Consider the following 20,865-nt stretch of genomic DNA (forward strand, 5'->3'; position numbering starts at 1 on the left):
CAGAAAGGTCTGGGTTGTCTGGGAAAGTGCCCTACAAACCTTGCAGTGCTCCATCACTGAGGCAGCAGGGACCAGCTGAGCTGGAAGCAAATGCCACTTCCAGAGTGACTTGAAGGATCCCAAAGCTCTTGATGTCTTTGAAACAGGGTCCTGTGCTCCTGCTGGGACAGAGGGAGATGGCACAGCTCCTGCCTTTCCCTGAGCTCACCCTCCATGTGGCTGGGAGTGCTGGGCAGAGCTGCCTGTCACTGTGGCTCCAGGCTCAGGCTGTATGGAGAGGGACGAGTGTCACAGATACATTTTATGAAAAATCCTTTCCTTAGGATTTTTCCTCCTGAGAAGCTGAGAGGCCTCAGGAACAAAATGTAAACAATGATTATCTGCTGCTGTGGAATGCAACAGGTGCATCTGTGATTGGTCTCATGCAGTTGTTTTTAATTAATGGCCAATCACAGTCAGCTGGCTTGGACTCTCTGTCCCAGACACAAGCCTTTGTTAAGATTCTTTCTTTTTCTATTCTTAGCCAGCCTTCTGATGAAATCCTTCCTTCTATTCTTTTAGTATAGTTTTAATATAATATATATAATGAAATAATAAATCAAGCCTTCTGAAACATGGAGTCAGATCCTTGTCTATTCCCTCATCCTGAGACCCCTGTGAACACGGTCACAGATGAGAAATCACATCTGTAGGGTCTCTCTGTGTGGTTTTCACTTCTGCAGTGCCAGTAGTCACCAAGCACACGTTGATTTGGGAGGATTCGTGTCAGATGCTTGGTCACTCTGAATCAGCCAGGCTGTGTTGATGTGTACCCTCTGCAGCCTGGCCCCTCCTGCAGGCTCAGAACCAGCTAAGAACCAAGATATAAATGAAAAAGAGAAGGAAAACCCAACCAAATGAAACAGCTTGGCTGCCTGTGAGCAGCTCTGTCAGCATCAGCCAGTTTCTTTGTGGGCAAAGCCAGAAGCCCAGCCAGGGTTTGTTTGGCTGGCTCAGCATTCCCAGGGTGTTTGTGGCACTCAGAGCCTGGCAGAGGCATCCCAGAGGGCTGCCAGGGCCAGCACAGGGGGTGACAAGAGGGGACAGTGTGTTCAGAGGGGACAAACCAGCATCTTAGCTGCAGTTTGAGCACTACAGTCTCTCTGGGAGCTGTGTGTGCAAGTGCCTCCCTCCTGCACTGCTGTGCCTTGATGTTCATCTCTGCTCTTTCTTGAGGCAGGAGTAGATCCCATGGAATGAGAGAGAGAAGCTCTGGCCCTGCTGTGTCAGTGCAGTAACAAAACCCATCTCCTGAGTGTTGGAGTGTTGGGGGGTAGGATGGTCAGGATGGACAGAGATCTCTGCAGCCAGGTCTGGAACTTGTGGGTTATTGCAAAGGGCCTGGGTGCAGGGCCCTGCTGGGAGCTGCCAGCCACAGCTGGAGCAGGACTGAGGGAAGAGAGGGGGAGAGAGGATGAGAGGGTAAGAGAGTAAGGGAGTAAAAGGGCAAGAGAGTAAAAAAGGGTAAGAGAGGTAAGAGCTAAGAGGGGCAAGAGACAAGAGAGCGAGGTTCCCATTACAACACAATAAATCATCTTCTGTGTTGAATATTCTAATTCTCACTAACTAAACTACTACAATATACAAATCCTATAGGATTTACATACAGCCTATAAGAATCACTACATTACCATACTGTGCTACATTTTAAACCCTAAAAACTCCTCTTTGGGCCCCTTCTGCCAAGCTGGCAGGGTCTGCTCTGACCCTTGGGCCTGTCTGCAAGCAGAGGGAGTTGTTCCATCAAAAGGGGATCACCTTCAGCTGGTCACACCATTGTTTTCCAGTTGTTCAGTAACTGAGGTATTTCAAAGCTTGCTTTCATCTCAATCTCACTTATAATTTCTATATTCTCAAAATCTTTTGCCAGGCAATCATATTTATAAAGCTTTCCTGTTTCATCTCCCCCAACTCTGAGGAGGGGAGCAAGGTTTCCAGAGCCCTGCTGGCAGTGCTTGTGGGCAGAGCCAGCTCCTGCCTGGCAGCTCCAGCGTGTGCCAGCTGGGCAGGGAGAGGAGATGGGCAGTGACAGGACCCTCTGGGTGCTATCTGCAGAAAGAAGGCAACCACAGACAGGCAAGGAAGCCTTGGGTGCTCTGCAGTGCTGGAGGGTGCTCTTATGGCAGGGGGGGCACCTTGGGCTGCCCCATAAGTTGCCTCAAGACACATGTGGAGATGTTAGGGGTGATTTTAATGGCCACTGAAGCAATGTTCCAGCTGATGTGCCCTGTGGACTTGCCTGCTCACTCCTGCCTGCCCAGGGTGCCCATTCCCAGTGCAGCTCAGCAGGGCCCAAAGCTGAGACCATGTCCATGATCTCTGCTGCTGCAGGCTGGCTGCTGGGCTGCCCTCCTGCCCTCCCTGAGCTGATCCCCTCCCTGGCTCTGCACCCTCACAGCCATGCCCATCCTGAGCCAGCCTGGGGGAGCTCAGGGCAGGCAGGGTCCAAGGGCTAAATCCTCCCTGGCTTTTGAAATCCTGCTCTGTGTCCCCCTTTCCCACCACCCCTGCTGTGCTGCACAGTGAATTGTGCACAGAGGATGATCACAGGGGGACTGTCGCCTTCAAAAGGCCTGAGCAAGTCTTGGGTTCTTCTGCAAATTACCCCATTCCAGAAGTTTCAGCAGTGGCTGCTGCTTATGTAATTTTTTCCTTTCCACGGGTTTGTACAAACTTCCCATTTTAAATATGAATTCAGCTGGAGACTTCTGGGTTAAATCCTTCAAGTGGTTGTTATTTTACTCCTTCCACTTGGGATTTCTGGAAGAAAAGTACTTACCACACATTTAAATCACAAGGAAGTGCAGGAAACATTGCAATCTTTTCTGCCTCTATTTCATTAACCTCTTTGCTCTCTGAAGGACTGGCAGCCTCAGAAGAGAGCAGATTTCTCCAATACAGGGTCCTGCTGTCATGCCTGTCAGGAAGCCCCACCAAAATGCAGAGGCTGAGTGCTTTTACATTTCATGGCCTAAATATTTATATTTTCTAATTAATATTGGTGGGCCTAGCCACCTTTTCATTAATTTCTTTCACTTTTAATTGACCCTTGGTTGTTTTTCCTCCTTGATCTTGCTAAGGAGTGGCTGAGTTCGAGACAGAGAAGGAGAGGACCAAAACTTGTATTTCAGGCTTTCCTGAAGTCTCCCTGCTAAGCCAGCCCAGCAGAGGACAGCTGGGAGGGAAGGTGCAGCATTTTGAATGAGAGGTTTCTATTTTGGTGGGGATGGAAGTCCACAGAAGGTGATGACTGATTGGGAGTTACTCTGCACCTTCAGTTATCTGCCATCTTCTCCCAAACAGATATAAAATACCAAACTCAATAGTCCTGACTGAAACAATTGGTCCTGGAAGCAATTATTAATTCTTAATCACCTGCAGCATGCCTTGAGCTTCACAACTGCTTCCATTACTGGAGGGGGATGAGCCAGCCCCAAGCACAGCTGCTGTGCCCTGATGGGTTTGGGAAGATTTGGCTTCACAACAGAGTTAAAAGGGAAATATTGATAACCCAAACTATTCTGGAGAAGCAAAATGGGGGCAGCCACTCCCTCCCTGTGCTGTGGAGCTTCTCCAGGGCTGGCAGGGCGGGTGATGCCCAGGCTCTAAGATCATTCTGGGCTGGGAAAGTGCGAAGTTTGGCTTCTCCCACTGGTGCCCACTGCCCCGCTCCTCACACGTGTGGGCTGGCTCTGCTGCTGCCTCTCCCAGGGGTGCACCCACGCACAGCTTGGCACCTGCTCCGAGACACAGGAGAGGATGGAGGAGCAGGGGAGGTGAGAGGAGGGGAGGTTGAGAAGTTTTCCAACTCAGAAAATGATTCTGAAGCTAAAAAATGGAAAGCTAAAATCCCCCACTGGGAAACCCCTTGGAGGATATCAGAAAACGAGGCTGAGCAGTTTCTTTGGATCCTGTGGAATTTAACACAGATTTGTCATCTAGCTGTCAAACCCACTAGAAATGTCTCACTCTCTCTTAATAGTTTCAGAGATTTTAGAGATTTTCCAGCTCAAAAGACCATTCTGTTCATCTCTTCTTGCATAAAATTGGCTATTCCTGTATGAAGCCTGTCCGCCCTGGTCAGACAGAAGCTTATCTTCCCAAAAAACCTCCGCTGAGATTTAAACACTTCCAGGCACAGAGAATCCATCGTGTACCTGGTGAATTCTTGCAGAGGCTAATTGCTCCCACAATTAACCATGTCTTTCTGAACATACCCAGCCTGCAGGGGTTCAGTTGGGTTAAAGAGCTGTTAATCATGAGGTTTCCCCTCTAGGGATGTGTTCAACAGCTCTCAGCCTGTGGCCTGACCTGTGGGACTTCCCTCAAGGCTGCAGCAAGGAACCTGGGAGCAGCTGGCGTGTCAGGAGGCTTCAATCAATTGTACACAGGTCACCACCACAAAAACAGCAGAGGAGAGAGCTGACACTGTTGATTTCTGGGTGTTTGGAGAATTAGAAGCGGGCTGCAGGTGTTGCAGTGTCTGCACTCATGTGTGGCAGGGTGTGGGAGCGTGGGGAGCTGCTGGTGGAGGTGCTGCAGTGCTGGATGCTCCTCTGTGCCAAAGCTCATAACTGAGGGCCAATAAAACCTTCCCTGTGCTGCCACAGCTTCTCCAGGGGGGTTGTTCCAGCTGCATCCCAGGATGTCACAGACATCTTTTATGAAAAATCCTTTCTTTAGGATTTTTCCTCCTGAGAAGCTGAGAGGCCTCAGGAACAAAATGTAAACAATGATTATCTGCTGCTGTGGAATGCAACAAGTAAATCTTTGATTGGTCTCATGTTAGTTGTTTCTAATTAATGGCCAATCACAGCCCAGCTGGCTCAGACAGAGAGTCCGAGGCACAAACCTTTGTTATCATTCCTTCTTATTCTATTCTTAGCCAGCCTTCTGATGAAATCCTTTCTTCTATTCTTTCAGTATAGTTTTAATGTAATATATATCATAAAATAATAAGTCAAGCCTTCTGAAACATGGAGTCAGACCCTCGTCTCTTCCTTCATCCTGAGACCCCTGGGAACACAGCACACCATGAGGCTGATTTAGGAGTGTTATTGGGGCTGGGACGTTTTTATGAGGTGCTGCTTTCACACCCCACTGCTTGGGAAGCCCAAGTGCCTTAATTAAACACCTGGAGAGACACAGCCACAGCCCCTGAGCTAACCAACATCCATGACCCAGCTCCCACAGAGGGGTGGGAGCTGCTCTGGGAGCCCCTGTGTGCCCAGCTCTGCCCTGAGGGGCCCAAGGTGCCTGTGGAGGGCGAGAAGAACATGTTTGTAGTGCGGAATTATTTTTCAGACCTCATCTTCTCCAAGGCCCTGGAGCGTTGCTCAGCTTCTCCCTGGGGATAATCTGTCAGGAGAGAAATCTCTCTGCTGCACTGGCCTGCACTGCACAGCAATTGTCCTTGGAGAGTAAATGGTTTGGATGGATGACTCCTGCAAAAGTGAGACCCAAGAGTAAATGAATTCAGCTATGGGTTGGAGTGGAGCTGCTCAGCCTTTTGGTTTGATCTAGCAGCTGTATTTCCTCCAGATTAAAACATATTCCACTCTCGGCCATGCCTTGACCTGTTCTGCCACTGGAATGCTGGGACTCACAGAAATCTGAGCGTGGCCTGTAATTAATACATGATAACTAAATCTAACTAAATTTAACTCAATTTAATCAAATTTCTTGAGACAAGCAGCCGAGACAGCCATGTCCCATGAACAGCTGGTGACAGAAATTTATGTTTTTCAAAAGGAGAAGCAAACCTAATTGGTCCTTTCTGATGGAGGACTTCACAAATTGCACAATTTCCAAATGCTCTTTAGTCATTAACCCTAATTACTGGATCTAAGTACACAAAATTTACATTTGCAACTGCGAGAGCAGGAAATCTCCATATTTAAATAAATATATAGATGTGCCAATTTTACCAGCTCTTCTCCTCCCCACTGCAAGCTGAAAGGCACAAAGTCCCAAAAGCTTGATGCGTGTGACATGATGGTTTCTACAGCCAAGCAGGTGTGAGCTGCAGAGCTTGGCTTCAGTAATGAACCATCTTCTTTTAGTTTGTTAAGAGCAGGTTAGAGGTGAAGTGATAATGGTGTGGAAGGGCCTGAATGCAGGGGCAGCTTCGGAGAGGCTCCTTCATCTCTCAGACAAGAGAGTTAGCCAGGAAAAAAGGTTAAAGGTAAGGCAGGCAGTGTGAGTTTAATTATACCCAGAGGAGCAGCTCCCCAAGGGTGGATGTGCTCCCCAAGGGTGGATGTGCTGCTCCCCAAGGGTGGATGTGCTGCTCCCCAGGGGTGGATGTGCTCCCCAAGGATGGATGTGCTGCTCCCCAAGGGTGGATGTGCTCCCCAAGGGTGGATGTGCTGCTCCCCAGGGGTGGATGTGCTCCCCAAGGATGGATGTGCTGCTCCCCAAGGGTGGATGTGCTCCCCAAGGGTGGATGTGCTGCTCCCCAAGGGTGGTGTGCTCTAACCCAAGGGTGGTGTGCTGCTTTCAGCCAGGCTGATTTGGGGAGAGTGATGCAGAGCCAGGGCTGGGATCCTGCAGGGAGCCCCAGGAAGCAGCCCAGGGTGCCCCAGTGAGCCATCAGGGTGTTTATCTGGGAGCTCATCTCCATTCCCAGGCTTCCAGGTGGCACTGGCATGCTGGATATTGGCCGCTGGGTTCTGGACAAGGTCTTTATTTTCAGTTTACCGGTGATGTGTGGTTCACAATGTTTCCTGGGAATTTATGATAGCCTGGGAAGAGCTGGTGAGTCAGGAGGCAGGCAGTCATTAATTCCCAGTAATGCCTCAGACTGAGTTCATTACTGTTATCAGAAGATGAAATGATGTGAAAAGTAGATTTATTTATTTTTCTGAGGCTGATGCAGTTTGCTTTTGGAAGACACTGTCCTCTGGGGGAAAGCAGTGCCAGTGCCTTGGCAAGAGAGGAGCCTGAATCCTCTCGCAGCACTTTGTTCAACACAGAAATGTTTGCTGTGTGTTTGAAACAAGAGGTTGTATCAAGGTCACTCCACTGAGACTCAGCTTTGCAATCCCTGTGAAAGGAGAGCTCTTGCTCTCGCTGTCCTCAGAGATCTTTTTTTACTCCCCTCCTCACGGAAAGGGCAGGGCTCGCGAGCTCTGGCAGGAGGAATAAAAGCTTTGCAGAATGGGCACTCTTACAAAGTGTCCTGCTATAAAGAAGTGCTGTAAAGAAACTCAATCTGTTCCAGAAAGTGTCCCTCTCTTTCTCACAGGCTCCCGGCGGGCCCAGCCTGGCCTCTGCTGTGTTGCCAGGAGGGAACTCTGTGGCTGCAGAGGTGATTCAGGTCTGTTCTTCCAGCACCGGACCCTCAGGGTGCCGAGGGGGAAATGGAGAACTAATCCATTTGAAAATCTTTTAGCAGCTTACATTAACATTAATCTGGCAGCTGCCATAAAACCTTCAGGAGCTGTCCTCACTGAGTGCTTCCCTCCTCCTTTTTAACCTCACAGGGAGGACGCAGGGACAGTGACAGCAGTGCTGTGTCCCACTGCCCTCCCAACCCACGCAGGACTGGGTTTAATTCCTCTGCTCCCCGTGCTGTCCCACTGGGCTCAGGAAGTCAATCTTGGGTTGAATTTCATTCCATTCCAGCAACCTAATAGAGGCACAGTATATCATGGTCACCCTACATTTCCTAATCAGTGCTCTGTGGATGCCACAAGCAGGCTGGGATGGACTGAGCCCGGGCTAGCAGTGCTGTTGTTCTTATGCTGACAGGGGCCCTGGATAAATTCAAACACTGAAGGAGACACAAAAGCACCCATCCATGCTGCAGGCTGAGCAAATAAAGAAACTGATTGCTGGAGAGTTTTATGAGGATAATAAACAACATGATAATAAATGGCCATGAATATTTCATGGCGGGTGTAGTGCTGATATGATGTGCCATAGAGGAGTGATGGGGTTTTTCAACATTGGGATGCAAATGGGGAATGTGTTCTATATTTTGCAGGTTTCTCCCCAGACACGCTGTGTTTTCTGAAAATCAGATTGACTGGGAGCGTTTGATATGAGAAACAACTTGAGGGCTCTGGTTAGAGTCAAAGAAAAGCACAGGCACTATCAGAGGATTGTCGGTGCTGAAGATGAAAAAATCCCACGCAGATCAAGCAGCCCCTAAACATCAGGGAAGGTAGGTGGGAGTTACCAAAGGCAAATCACGCTCTGTGCCATCCTGGGAGCTGGGAGCTGAGCTCCCCACCCAGTACCAGCAGCCCCTCTGTGCTGGGGACAGCACAGCCCCTGGGAGAGGAGATCAGAGCGAGGGGCCAAGTCCTCCCTCCTCACTCACTGCTTGGGACCAGGGCTTTGAGCTTGCCAGGGGCAAAGGATCCAATTTCTGGAGGGGACTAGAGGTTTGAGCTTGCCAGGGGCAAAGAATTCCCTTTCTGGAGGGCACGGGGGTTTGAGCTTGCCAGGGGCAAAGAATTCCCTTTCTGGAGGGCACGGGGGTTTGAGCTTGCCAGGGGCAGACAGTGGAAGGATCTCCTTTCTGGAGGGGACAGGCATTTTTGAGTTCCACCCAAACTTGCATATGAGGGTTTTTTAAATAGAACCCTTTGTTCAAAGGCATGGGCAGATACCTGGAGTGATGCCTCCACCTGAACAGTTCCTCTGCAGGGACACTCAGCCATGGTCACTGGGCAGGACCCCGTGTGTCAGCCCCACACTTTGCCCCACAGCCAGAGGAAACTGGGTTTACTGGGGTTTGTTTCCTGCTCTCTGCTGCAGGTGTCTCTGCCTGAGCAGGCCCAGGGCACAGAGCTGGCTCTCTGAACATCTGTATGCCATCACACACAGGAACACCCTCAGGGGATGCAGGCAAGTGCTGGCAGCTGCCAAGGCCAAGTACCAGTCTGTGCCTGGATAAGACAGCTCTGAGAGCCCCCTGCTTTCCTCCTGCATCTCCCTCAGCCTTTGCTGACACACCCTGGCCTGCTGCTCTTCACAGGCACCTTTCATACTCGTCCTGCCTCCTCCTCTTTTAATGAATTCTGTCAGGGCCCCAGCCATCTATTAAAACGCAGTGCACGTTGCATATTCACAAGTTTGGATGGTGCAGGGACAGTTTCTAACAAGCCACCTGCCTCCTGTCCTGCCTGGCACAGGAGGTGTGAAAGGAGAGGTGGGACTAGAGGAATGCAGCCTTTGCAGGTGCCTGGCTGGGCACAGGAACAGGTATGGAGCTGGAGGAGACAGCCTGCAGGCTCAGATCCATCAGCCATGGGATAAACCTGGCTGTTTTCACCCCTTGCTGCAGCTCTCTGCTTCTGTTTTCCCATTTCCAAGGCAGAGTGAGGAGCACACCCATCCTCCTGTGTGTGAAACATTGCTGAGGAGGACCTGCACCTCAAACCAGTGAGAGCCAACACTCTTCCAGCTGCTGCCACTTCCAGAGCTGCTTTGTCACCCAGCATGGGCTGGGAACCATCCCTCCTGACACCTGTGTCCTTCTGGGGACATCAGTACAGACAGCCCACCTGGGGCTACTTCTCCCATCTGCTTCATGAGTTCCCAGTGAGCCCAGGGTGTTTCCTTTGGGTTTTTCTCGCTCAGTTCCTCCTCGAGGTGCTGCTGACCTGGTGGCACCAGTGGCACCTACCCTGGTTCCTTGGTCCCACAATGGTTGCTCTATGTTTTTGCCCTTCATGCTGCACTGGGATGACCCAGGGCCTTGTCACTTCCAGGCTTTTCAAGGGATTGTCTCAATTTCCTGATCCCTGTAACCAAAATCAATCCCAACCACCTTGGTTAGCACCCACACACAGATGTGCAAGCTGCTCTGCAGAGCCCTGTTTTCACCAACACATCCATGAATAAACAGGCCACAGCCCCCAGAAATGTTTGGCCAGCTGGTGTCTCAGTGGAGATGGGCCGATCAAATGGAAAGTGCCTTTTCAAAAAGGAAAAAAAAAAGGGGAAAAAAGGGAAAAAATAGAAAATAGAAAAAAAAATGCCCTTGTTTTTAAGTCTGCACCTGAGTGATGCTGTGAGCTAACTTTTCCCAAAATAGGTGTTGTCAGTTGATGAAAACTCTTCCATAAAGATGTTAAGCTCACTTTCTGGATCAGAAGTATTTCTTCTTGGAGAGTGCTGATGAGATTGTTCCTTGATCAGCCAAAGTGGGGCTGATTTGAATGTGCTTTACTACAAAGCAGTCATTACATTTCTCCTTAGGATCCAAACAAACATTTCCTCCATATTTCAGCGGTGCTGAACTGGCTTTGCAAGGAGCCCTGCAGGCATTTGCTCAGGAGCTGGTGAAATTACCCTGCCTAATGGCCTCCAGAAGCTGAGTTAGCCAAGCATGAACGGTGCCACGGAGATCCCAGGAGCTGTGTGAAGCAAATGGCACATTGGCTTCTGTGTCAGCCTCAAGGTAGCAGCTCAAGCATAACGTGGGGATGCAAAAGGACTTAATATGCTCACACACACACCTTGTTGTTTTGTTTTGGGCTCTTTCTGCCCATTAATTTGACATGCTTCTCCTGGAAAGTGTGTGGATGGGAGAAGCAGCATTTGCCCACGTGTTCCATCAGCTCTGCTGACACCTCGGGCAGGAGGGCTGGGGCTGCCTTCAGCAATGCCATCCTGAGCTGATGGGGTCTCTGGTGGTTGAGGTGTTAGAAAGTCTCTTTTTCCCAGCCCTGAGACCGAAGAAGAGGACAGGATTCCTTGGCTTTCCTTCTCAAAGTTGTTTATTATTTATTTATATTTTTAAAATTTTATTTTCATATTATTTATTCATGATGATGATGATGATGATGATGATGATGATGATTATTATTATTATTATTATTATTTCTTATCTATAAAATTGTTTCTGGCCTGCCGAGGTCTGTCCAGTGGGTCGGGTTATGGCACACTGATCGCCTCGGGGCAGTGTTAACTTTTTATACTAAAAACTACGTGTACATTATTTACAATAATTTTCCAATACCTATCACCTATGTTAGACAGTCTGTCTCTACCTTGAACCAATCCAAAAGTGCCACCATCCCAGCAGAAGATGGAGGACAAGAAGGAGAAGGAGAAGAACACGCCCAGATTCCTCCATCTTGCCTCCTGAATACCTATCACCTATGTTAGACAGTGAGTTTCTACTCTAAACCAATCCAAAAGTGTCACCATCACAGCAGAAGATGGAGGACAAGAAGAAGAACAGGACATGCCCAGATTCCTCCATCTTGCCCCTTGAACCCCCATTCTAAAATCCCCACAATTCTAATTTTCACCCTGTGGTACATTCACTATCATTCTATTCAAACTCTTGTGGCTTGTAAATCTTCACACAAGGTTGGTAATTGTTTCCATGGGTGAAAATCAAAGGCACAGGTGTCTTTGGTTCCATGCCAAGGTCTCTGAGCCCCCTGCCAGGGTCTGGAGCCCTCCAGGGCAGCCGGAGGGATGTCCTGGGTTCTGACAGAGTGACCAAAGGCAATGCACAGACACCAGCAGTGTGTGCAAGCGTGGGGACCCTCCTGGCACCCCTGCAGCACCCTGCACAAGAGCCTCATGCTCCTTGCTTGCTGCAGGCAGGAGCAGGAACCAGCACTGCAGCAGGAAGGATGGATCCCACTGAACTCTCTGCGAGGGGTTTCCTTGTGCAAGTGGTGGGATCAAGCCCCCAAGTATTGCCCATACAAATGGCTGTCAGCTGCACCGGCAGGGCCTGGCTGTGCCTCTCCCCTGCCTTGGGGCTGGCTGTGTGCTCAGGTTTGCCCTGTCAAGGTTGAGTTCAGCTGCCATGGAGGGCAGCGATGATGTCAGTGGGTAACGTCAGTGCTCTCGGGGAGGAGGTGGGTACCAGTCTCACTGCTGAGAGCTTTTATTTGTCACACGGCCAGTCACCTGAGCAGATGTGGCACGTGCTGGCACGCATGTGAAGGAGGGAGCGTGATGAAGTGTCATTAGAGCAAGGGCTGGCTGATTGGGAGCTCCATCACCAAACATCTGTATCTATGCTGCACTGGTTTACTCAAATCACCCTGCCTGACTGCAGACCTCTGAGATTTACCCTCCATATGTTTACTGTGGCCAGCTGGAAAAGCACACATTTTTTACTTGTTCTGTGTTGAGCACTAATGAAGTTCTTCCCTTCTAAAAGCATTTTAAGATAAAATAATTAACAGGCAGGGAAACCTCCTTTCCACTTCCCCTGGACCCTTCCTCTCTCTCATTTCTCCTGCTTTCCTTGCAGTTTATGAGCTGGTAAATCACATTCCAGCCCCTGCTTTGCTCTGCACCTAAGCAGTGGTGTGATCCTGTGGAATAAATGTGTGTGATGAGAATGCCTTTAGCGAGGCACACCCTGTGTCCCCCCAGCCTTGAGACCACTCAGCTGATGGGTTTGTTATTTATCCTGGTGAGCTCTCCTCAGAGCTGAGAGCCTGGCTTCATGCATGTCCCTGAATTACTGCGCCAAAGCTGGGAAAGGATTTGAGTTTCAGCACTGACTGATATGAATAGGTCTGCCTGCAGCTAAAAATAGAAAGCACAGGGCAGGCTTCCAGGCAGAGCTGTAGTAAATCCTAATACAAGGTGGCTCGGCAGCAGTTCCTGTGGCAAAGCTTCCTCCCAGGAAAGCTGTGCCATGGGCCCAAGCCAATATTAGGTGACAGAGTTTCCTTATGGGAAGCAGCTTGTGAGCTGCAGAGACCAATAGTGGGTTTCAAAGCTTTCTTTTCCCTTGAGCAGGGGTGCCCAGCTTTGCAGGAATGACTCCTTGGCTCCGTGCCTCAGTTTCCCTGCTGCAGGGGACTCTGGCTGCTGCAGGAGATGCATTTTAGCTGCAGGAGATGCATTTTAGCTGCAGTTTTCTGGCTCTCTCTGCAGCAGGGCAGATGTGCAGGGCAGCCCTGTGAGCCTGCTCTGCTCCACCACCACCCCTTGTGCTCTTATTCCTCCTCCTGCACTGAGGTGTTGGCTCACTCCCTGCTCTCCAGGCCAGCAGGAAGATGCACTTTCTCAGCCCCGGGCGCTGCTCCGTGGCCTTGCTGGCAATCAAGTGCTCCCTTCCCCGCAGGACCGTGGCTTTTGGAACTCTGCACATCTCCCTCATCCCGGGAAGTTATTTCTCTGTTCATTAGGGCTCATCTGCTGTGAAAATCTGCTCCCCCAGAGTCCTGGTGCCATCAGTCATGACAATGGCTCATCACAGCGGCGCGGGCTCAGTGAGTGGCTCATTGTCCCCGTGCTGGAGCATATGGTCTCCTGCCTCACTGCCACCCCACACACGGCCTTCTGCACGAGGAGCAGCTGTGCAGAGGCTTCCTGGGGCTCCCGAGGGTCAGCCAAGTGTAATATCCACAAGGAAGAGTGTGGGAATCAACAAATTAGAGGGTTTTGGGAAAGCTGCAAAAGGCAGGCCCCAGAGAAAGTAGAACTGTGACTAGAGCTGAGCAGCAGCCATGAGATAGGTCAGCAGAAAAATTATTTAAACTGCAGAAAAGCAAAGACGAATAGAACAATGGTCTGTGTATTAACACTTGTCTGGAATAGCTCTCTAAGCTACAGAAAAGTTTATCTAGCAAGACATTAGGGAGGTTGAAGCTTAATAATGGAGCTCTGTGCGTTGTGTTTTAAGGCTCACAAGTAGGTATTGTAGTTTAAATAAGCAAGCATTGTTTTAACCAAAAGTATGTGTGCTTATGGTGATTGGATAGAACTACTGTCAATGTGCTTTTGCTTTGTGTGATTGGTTAAGAAACTTATAAAGTAAGTTGTAACATTAAGTTCTTCCTCTGCTGCCTGGGGTGTGAGCTGCTGGCATCTTCCCATTGTCATAACCATGGAATGAGACTGATGCTGGAAAATAAAACAGCTCAAGGCACATTCCCAGCAGTCCTGTCCTGTTTGTGGTCTGTAAACCCCCCCCTGCCAGCGACAGAAGAGCGCTCAGCGCTGGGCAGTGCAGGGCTGGCTCTCGGAGCACGGCCCGGGAGCAGCGGGGCAGAAATGCCCCTGGGCTGGGGCAGAAACAGGACAGGGCTCAGGGAGGGCTCAGCTTGTAGGAGATCAAAGGGCTGCCATCTTTTCATGCTGGGCAGAACGCTGCTCCTGCGGCCAGCCCAGCTGTTAGAGCCCCTGGTGCAGGGATGGCTGCTCTGGAGGCACTGTCGGGGGGAAGAGCTCTCAGGGCTGTTGCACTGAGCACAGAGTGAGCCACAGGGCTGGGACCCGCACCTGCAAAGTGCTGAGCTGTTCCAGGGGATGAGAAATCCATGCTGGAGAGGGAAAGTGTGGGATGGGGCTGTGCGAGGCTCTTTGGGATCCTGGATCCTTCCCTGTGGAATAGCGTGAGGGGCTTTGGGAGCAGGCACCCATCCCTGGAGACCTGGCTCCCACAGAGGTTGGGTGGATCAAATCCTGGATTTCCAGAGTCATTCCTGGTGTTGGGATGGGGAGTGGGGCTGTGGGAAGCAGGAACATCCCCTCCCATCCCCATGGATACCTCTGGATGCAGGAACATCCCTTCTCATCTCCCTGGATCCTTCTGGATGCAGGAACATCCCCTCCCATCCCCATTGATCCTTCTGGATGCAGGAACATCGCCTCCCATCCCCATGGATCCTTCTGGATACAGGAACATCCCCTCCCATCCCTATGGATCCTTCTGGATGCAGAAACATTTCCTCCCATCCCCATGGATACCTCTGGATGCAGGAACATCCCCTCCCATCCCTCTGGAGCCTCTGAAACAGCCCCATCCCACTGGATAAAATATTCCAGGGCAGCTTCAGGATGAGCCAGGCTGGGAGCTGCCCCATTCCTGCATTCATGGAGAGGCCTGGAGACATTTTTTGTGTCCCACCATTTATTCACCATCCCTAAAAGCACCCAGGACAATGCCAGGACACCAGGATGGGGCCAGAGGGGGATGTGAGAATGTGGGAGTGACATTATGGATGCTGCAGGGGACAGCAGGACCTGACAGGAGAATTTCCATCAGGAATTCGGGCTGGGTCGGAGCTTGGCTCATCCCCTACAAGTGACCCGAGTGGGTCCCTTCATGCCAAACCCATCCCACTGGTCCTGGAAGAGGGAAGTAAATGCTCCAGCCCCGTTTCCCGGTAAAAAACCAAACCAACCAAAAACCAAACAAACAAACCCCCAAACAAACAAAAAAAACCAACAAAAAAACCAAAACAAAAAACATCAGGAATAAATCCTGAGGGCAAAATCCTCCGAGCTCTCCCATCCCTGTGGATGGGGAATGGGAATTTTCCGGGAATGCCCGCAGGGCACGGGGACGACCTGGCCGGGCCATGCCACTCTCCGGAGTGTCCCCAGCTCCTCCCGCAGCTGCACAGCGCCATTGTCACCCTCCCGTGCCCACCAGCGGTGGTGCCAATGAGCGCAATTAACACCCGCAGGCTAATTAATCTCTGGATTCTGCCTGCCGGTCCCTGACCGGCTCTGCCCCTCTGCTTTCCATGCAAATGAACTCGTTACGGTGCCCTCATTAGCCAGGCGCAATTCCAGGGAAATCGGGCACGGGCCGATCCCAAAGCGCCCGCGCGGGGTTGGCACATCCCCAGTTCTGAATGCACCGCCTGGATTTTGGGGAAGTCCTGGGAATGTCCGAGAGAGCCTCGCTGGGCCAAAATCGGCTCAGGGAGCGAGGGGGACACGGGTGACATTGGTGCCACCGCAGCCGAGCAGGACGTGGGACAAAGAGGACAATGCCCGGCTGCAGGGGGAGGGAATCACCCTCGGGAGGGATGGGATCCAGCTGGATCCCGTTATCCCGGCGGGGGAATCCCCAGCTGGATCCCGTTATCCCGAGTGGAATCCCCAGCTGGATCCCGTTATCCCGGCGGGGGGAAGCCCCCGGGATGCTCCCATAAAAAGCTCCCGAGCAGCCCCTTTGCCATGCGCTGCTTTTCCTGGAGTCAGGATGGGGTTCGGGAGCCGCTTTGGGGTCGCCCTGCTCTGCTGGGTGTTGGCTTCGGCCGCATCCTCCGATCCCTGGCGTTTTCCCTCGGGGAATTCCGGGATGTGGCGGCTGCGGGGTGACTCCCCCCGCTCGCAGCCCTGGGCGCGGGTGGATCTGTCGCAGCTGCGGGCGCTGTCGCCTCGCCCCGCGGTGGCCGTGCGCTGCCAGGAGGGGCAGCTGGCGGTCACCGTGCGCAGGGATCTCTTTGGCACCGGGCGCCCGGTGCGGGCAGCGGAGCTGAGCCTGGGCACGGCCTCCTGCCCGCCCCTGGCCCCGAACCCTGCCCAGGCCTTTGTCACCTTCGTGGCCGCGCTGCACGAGTGTGGCAGCACCCTGCAGGTGAGTGGCACCGGGGCCAGGTGAAGGGGACAGCCCTGGAGGTGCTCTGGTGCTGGTGGGTTTGGGGTGAGGAGTGGATTTTTGGGGTGTGGATATCCTGGATGAGGCACACGCTCAGTAGTGGGTTTGGGATTGGATGCATGAATTGATGGGATAATGGTCCTGAGGTGCTGTGCCCAACTCCTGGAGGCTCTGTGACCTCCTTCAAGCTGGAGCCTTGTTGGGATGCCAGCACAAAGCTCCGTGGTGTCCTGTGGGATCGGGAATGTGGCTTCTGTGTCCCAGCACAGTCCCTGCTGGTGCTGAGTTCGTTTTCCTGATTTTTTTTCCCTTCTCCTAAATCCTCCTTCCAGGTGACCCCGGACTCTCTGATCTACAGAACCACCCTGTTCTACAAACCCTCCCGTTCTGGCAACCCCCTTATCGTGAGGGCCACCCCTGCCGAGGTCCCCATTGAGTGTCACTACCCCAGGTGAGTGCTGGCGGCTGTCCCCGCCCTGCCAGGGCCCCGAGGTGCCGGTGCCACCGCAGGCAATGCTCATCGCTTCCCTTTAGGAGGAGCAACGTGAGCAGCAGAGCCCTGCACCCCACCTGGGCCCCGTTCCGCTCCACGGTGGCGGCGGAGGAGCGGCTCCGGTTCTCCCTGCGCCTCATGGACGGTGGGTACAGCCCTGGCGGCCTCGTGTCCCTCAGCTCCCCCTTCCTGCTGGCTCCTGGGAGCCCCAATGGAGCCAAACCCACCCCACACTCCCCAAAGAGGTCCCATGCTCCCCAAAGTGACCCCATTCCTTGGGATCTGCATTCCAGACGACTGGAGCAGGGAGAGGCTCTCCAATGGCTTCCAGCTCGGGGACAGCCTCCGTTTCCAGGCCGATGTCACCTCGGAGGGCCATGTGCCCCTGCGGCTCTTCGTGGATCGCTGCGTGGCCACCGCCCGCCCCGGCCGGGCTGCCTGGGCGCTCCCGGGCTCCTCAGGAGCATCCCGGTGATTCCCTGCCCTCCTCCAGGTGCCTGCTGGACAGCAGGGTGGAGGACACCGCCTCCGCCTTCGTGTCCCCGCGGCCCCGGCCGGAGTCGCTGCGGTTCCTGCTCGATGCCTTTAAATTCGCCGGAGACGCCGGGAATTTGGTGAGGCGTTGTTGCCATCCCTCCTCCTTTCTTGGTTTATCCATTGGGGAAAAGAAAAGAAATAGCCCAAAAGTCTCCAAGATTAACTTGACTTGTAGGGGATGAGCCAAGCTTGATTAACTTGAGTTTTCCTTGGTTTCCCCTCCAGCTCTACATCAGCTGCCACCTGCGGGTGTCCCCGGCGGGCGAAGCCCCGAATGCCCGGAATAAAGCCTGTTCCTTCAGCAGAGCCAGCGGGCTGTGAGTGTCCCTGCCGGGGGAGGGCACCGTGCCCACCCCGGGCAGGGCTCACGGGTGGCTCTGTTCCAGGTGGGCTCCTCTGGAGGGCACGGCGGCCATCTGCAGCTGCTGTGACACCGGCAGCTGTCCCTCTCCCGCAGGAGATTCCCGGGAATTCCGCGCTCCGGCCGCACGGATGGGCAGGCGCCTGAGGAGGGATGGCACCGCCCAGAGAGGTGTGTCCCCTCGGCACGGGGCAGCGGGGTTTTGGCGCAGTTTAAGGACAATCCTCTCTGGTGTGCCTTAGGGGAAGGGATTTAAAAAAAAAAAGAGGGGAATTTGGGGGAAAAAATTTTGTGCAGGTGGGGAGGTCCTGGCACTGTTGTTCATCCCTGGAAGTGTCCCAGGCCAGGCTGGAGCCACCTGGGATAGTGGGAGGTGTCCCTGCCCATGGCACTGGATGGGCTTTGAGGTCCCTTCTGCCCCAAACCATTCCATGATTCTATCCCAAATGTGTCCTTGCATTTAAAACCCATGGAATTCTGCTCTTCTGGTGTCCATCTTCCTGTAATTCCCAAATTCCAGCCCAAAGCATTCTCTGCTCTGGGTACTCATTCCTATTTTTTCCAGGTGGGCCCTCAGGGCTGACTGAGGCCGATGTCTCTGTGGGACCCCTGCTAATCCTGGAGCCTGCTCAGGGATTCATGAGCCCCTCTGGAAGTCCAGGAGCAGCTGGGAACACCCCCCAAGGTAGGAGTCTTTGTGGGGTTGTGTCTCCAGGCCTCACCCAGGGATTTCACAAAGGGATTTTCTGGAATAATCCCCCAGAGCTGCCCTATGGGATCCTGGCTAAGGATTGGCTGGAGTCTGGGAAGCCAAGAAACGAGTTCTGAGAGGGTTTTGTCCCTTCCAGGTGCTGCTGGTGGAATTCCTGTGCTGATCCAGGGGCTCCTGCTGGCAGCAGCCACCCTGCTGAGCCTGACTGCCCTGGGCATGCTCCTGTGGATATGCCGGAAAAGGCTCTGCCCTCTGGGAATGTCCCAGTGATCCCAATAAAGAGAAAAGAAGCATTTGCCACCTCCTGGTGTTCTCTGTGGGTTTGGGAGGTGCCCCAGATGATGGCTTTGGGTGGGAATCTATCCTCTGGGAGAGGGGTGGGATTGGGGATGTGGAGCTGCTGCCACCTGGAAGTGATTCCCAAACCTCTGAGCACTTGGGTTTGGGAGGTACAGGTGGATTTTCCAAAGGTTGTGTCCATGGAAAGGAATCCTAAGCAAGGTGTGGCTCCTATTTTAGGGGCTTATTGGTGTTCTGAGGTTTTAAATGATTTCCTAATCTTGGAATTCCTTTTTTTCCCTTCCTTATCCAGTGGGATGTGGGAATTGCACTCCAAGATCCCTTGAAGGATGCAAGGACAGCTGGAATTCTGGGATTTTGGTTGTTTGTAGTGCTGGGTTTGGCATCTTAATTAGGAAAACCTCAGGGATGGGAAAGAGCTGGAGGTGTGCTTCTGTTTTGCAGGGGCTGGATGGGAATGAATCCCATTGTTTTTATGGAATGTGAGGGCTCTGGGATGAGCACAGCAATGGGATTGCATTCCTTGGCCATGGTTGGAGCTGGGAAGGTCCCAAACCTGGAGATCCCATTCCAGGGCAGCTGCAGGTGCTGTGGGTTCTGGGGATGTGTAGGGGGAGGAAAGGACAGCCTTACTTGGGATGGGTGCCCTCCACACCTCTGCACTCCTCTTCCCCTGGTTTTTATCTCCAGAGAGCTTCTGGGGCCATCCTGGGCTGTTGCTGCCAGTGCAGTGACAAACCTGGTTGGGTGAGCACAAAATCCTCCTGTCACTTGGTGGTGTGGTCATGGTCCAGCCTCTGAGGCCATCTCTGGTGCATGCAGGTGGAAGGCAGGACTGAGATTTTCCCCAACTAAATGTGCTGATTAGAGCTCCATAAACTAACCACCAGCTCAGATCCACCTGAGTGGATCTCTGGCTCTTCTCCTGTGACAAAACTGCCACAGTCAGTAGAGTGGCAGATTCAATTACTGGCATGGGATAAGATCTTCTCCAAGACTTTTTGAGGATTGAGCATCCAAAAATTGGCATAATTGCAGTAAAGATAGAGGAACAGTTAAACTGCATGTGAGAGAAACTGAAAAATGGTAAAGAAAAGGGAATAATATGCAAGATGTTGTAAATGTGTTTGGAAGCAGCGTGTCATTGTAAGGAATACAAAGAAAAGGAAATGAGAATGTTATGAGATGAGTTTGAACAAAGAAAGTGACAAAAAGAGCTGTTATCTCTGTGAATAGAACAATTGCAGAAACAACTTGGGGTGGGGGGAAGGAAAAAGCGTAGAGGACAAATTAGAATTTATGATCTGATATATTAGGTCCTGTGAAGATCCATTTTAGTTAATTGCATCCCCAGAAGATTGGGATGGAGATATATGGAGGGGACCCTGACTGGGAATTTAGGGATGAGAGTTGTGAAGAGAGTGAATTGTAGCTTAAGGTGGCCCCTCTTATTAAAATTGAGGTGTCCCTTGGGCCCCAAGGGGTAACCAAAGAAATACCACCAGAACCATTCTGTGGGACCTTCTTCAACTGGATAATTTGCAAGAAAAATATGGCCAGAAGGTTGGCAAGAGTGGAATTGGGTATTTGTTGTGTCTCTTTGATTAGGGGAGATCATATGAAACCCAAGGGGAAGCAGAGGTGGCTTTTGGGGACCAGGGGTGTTGTTTAACAAGGGGAGCAGATTCTAACAATGAATCACATTCCATCACACGCTGAACAGCTCACTGTGCAAGGGAAAAAGTTTTTTTACAGGAAGGGTGATAAAGTTCTGGAATGGCTGCCCAGGAAGGTGGTGGAGTCCCCATCCCTGGGTGTGTTTAACAAAGCCTGGATGTGGCACTGGGTGCCAGGGTTTGGCTGAGGTGTTGGGGCTGGGTTGGACTCAATGATCTTGAAGGTCTCTTCCAACCTGGTGATTCTGTGAATAGATCCTTGGGAGTGAGACTAACAACTGCTCTCCCTGTATATTCACTGAACAACTTTTAACCCTGTCAGCTCCCACAGACCCCCAGGCCTTGAAGGTGGAACTCCTACTATTTTAAAACTCCCATTATGAAAAGAGACCAACCAAAAGACAAGTGTGGAGT

The 20,865-nt window shown here is 51.9% G+C and overlaps 1 protein-coding gene across 1 annotated transcript; it reads left to right on the forward strand.

Annotated features, from left to right (window-relative positions):
- Positions 1-15,973: 15,973 nt before the first annotated feature.
- LOC102033041 (zona pellucida sperm-binding protein 3-like) lies at positions 15,974-18,745 on the forward strand. Its single transcript, XM_005419953.2, has 9 exons — positions 15,974-16,351; positions 16,705-16,823; positions 16,907-17,010; positions 17,159-17,326; positions 17,358-17,479; positions 17,628-17,719; positions 17,789-17,934; positions 18,329-18,448; positions 18,612-18,745. The coding sequence occupies exons 1-9, from the start codon at positions 15,974-15,976 to the stop codon at positions 18,743-18,745; spliced, it is 1,383 nt and encodes a 460-aa protein (XP_005420010.2).
- The last annotated feature ends 2,120 nt before the right edge of the window (positions 18,746-20,865 follow it).

This window comes from Geospiza fortis, unplaced genomic scaffold, assembly GCF_000277835.1.
Source record: "Geospiza fortis unplaced genomic scaffold, GeoFor_1.0 scaffold157, whole genome shotgun sequence".
Lineage (NCBI taxonomy): Eukaryota > Metazoa > Chordata > Aves > Passeriformes > Thraupidae > Geospiza > Geospiza fortis.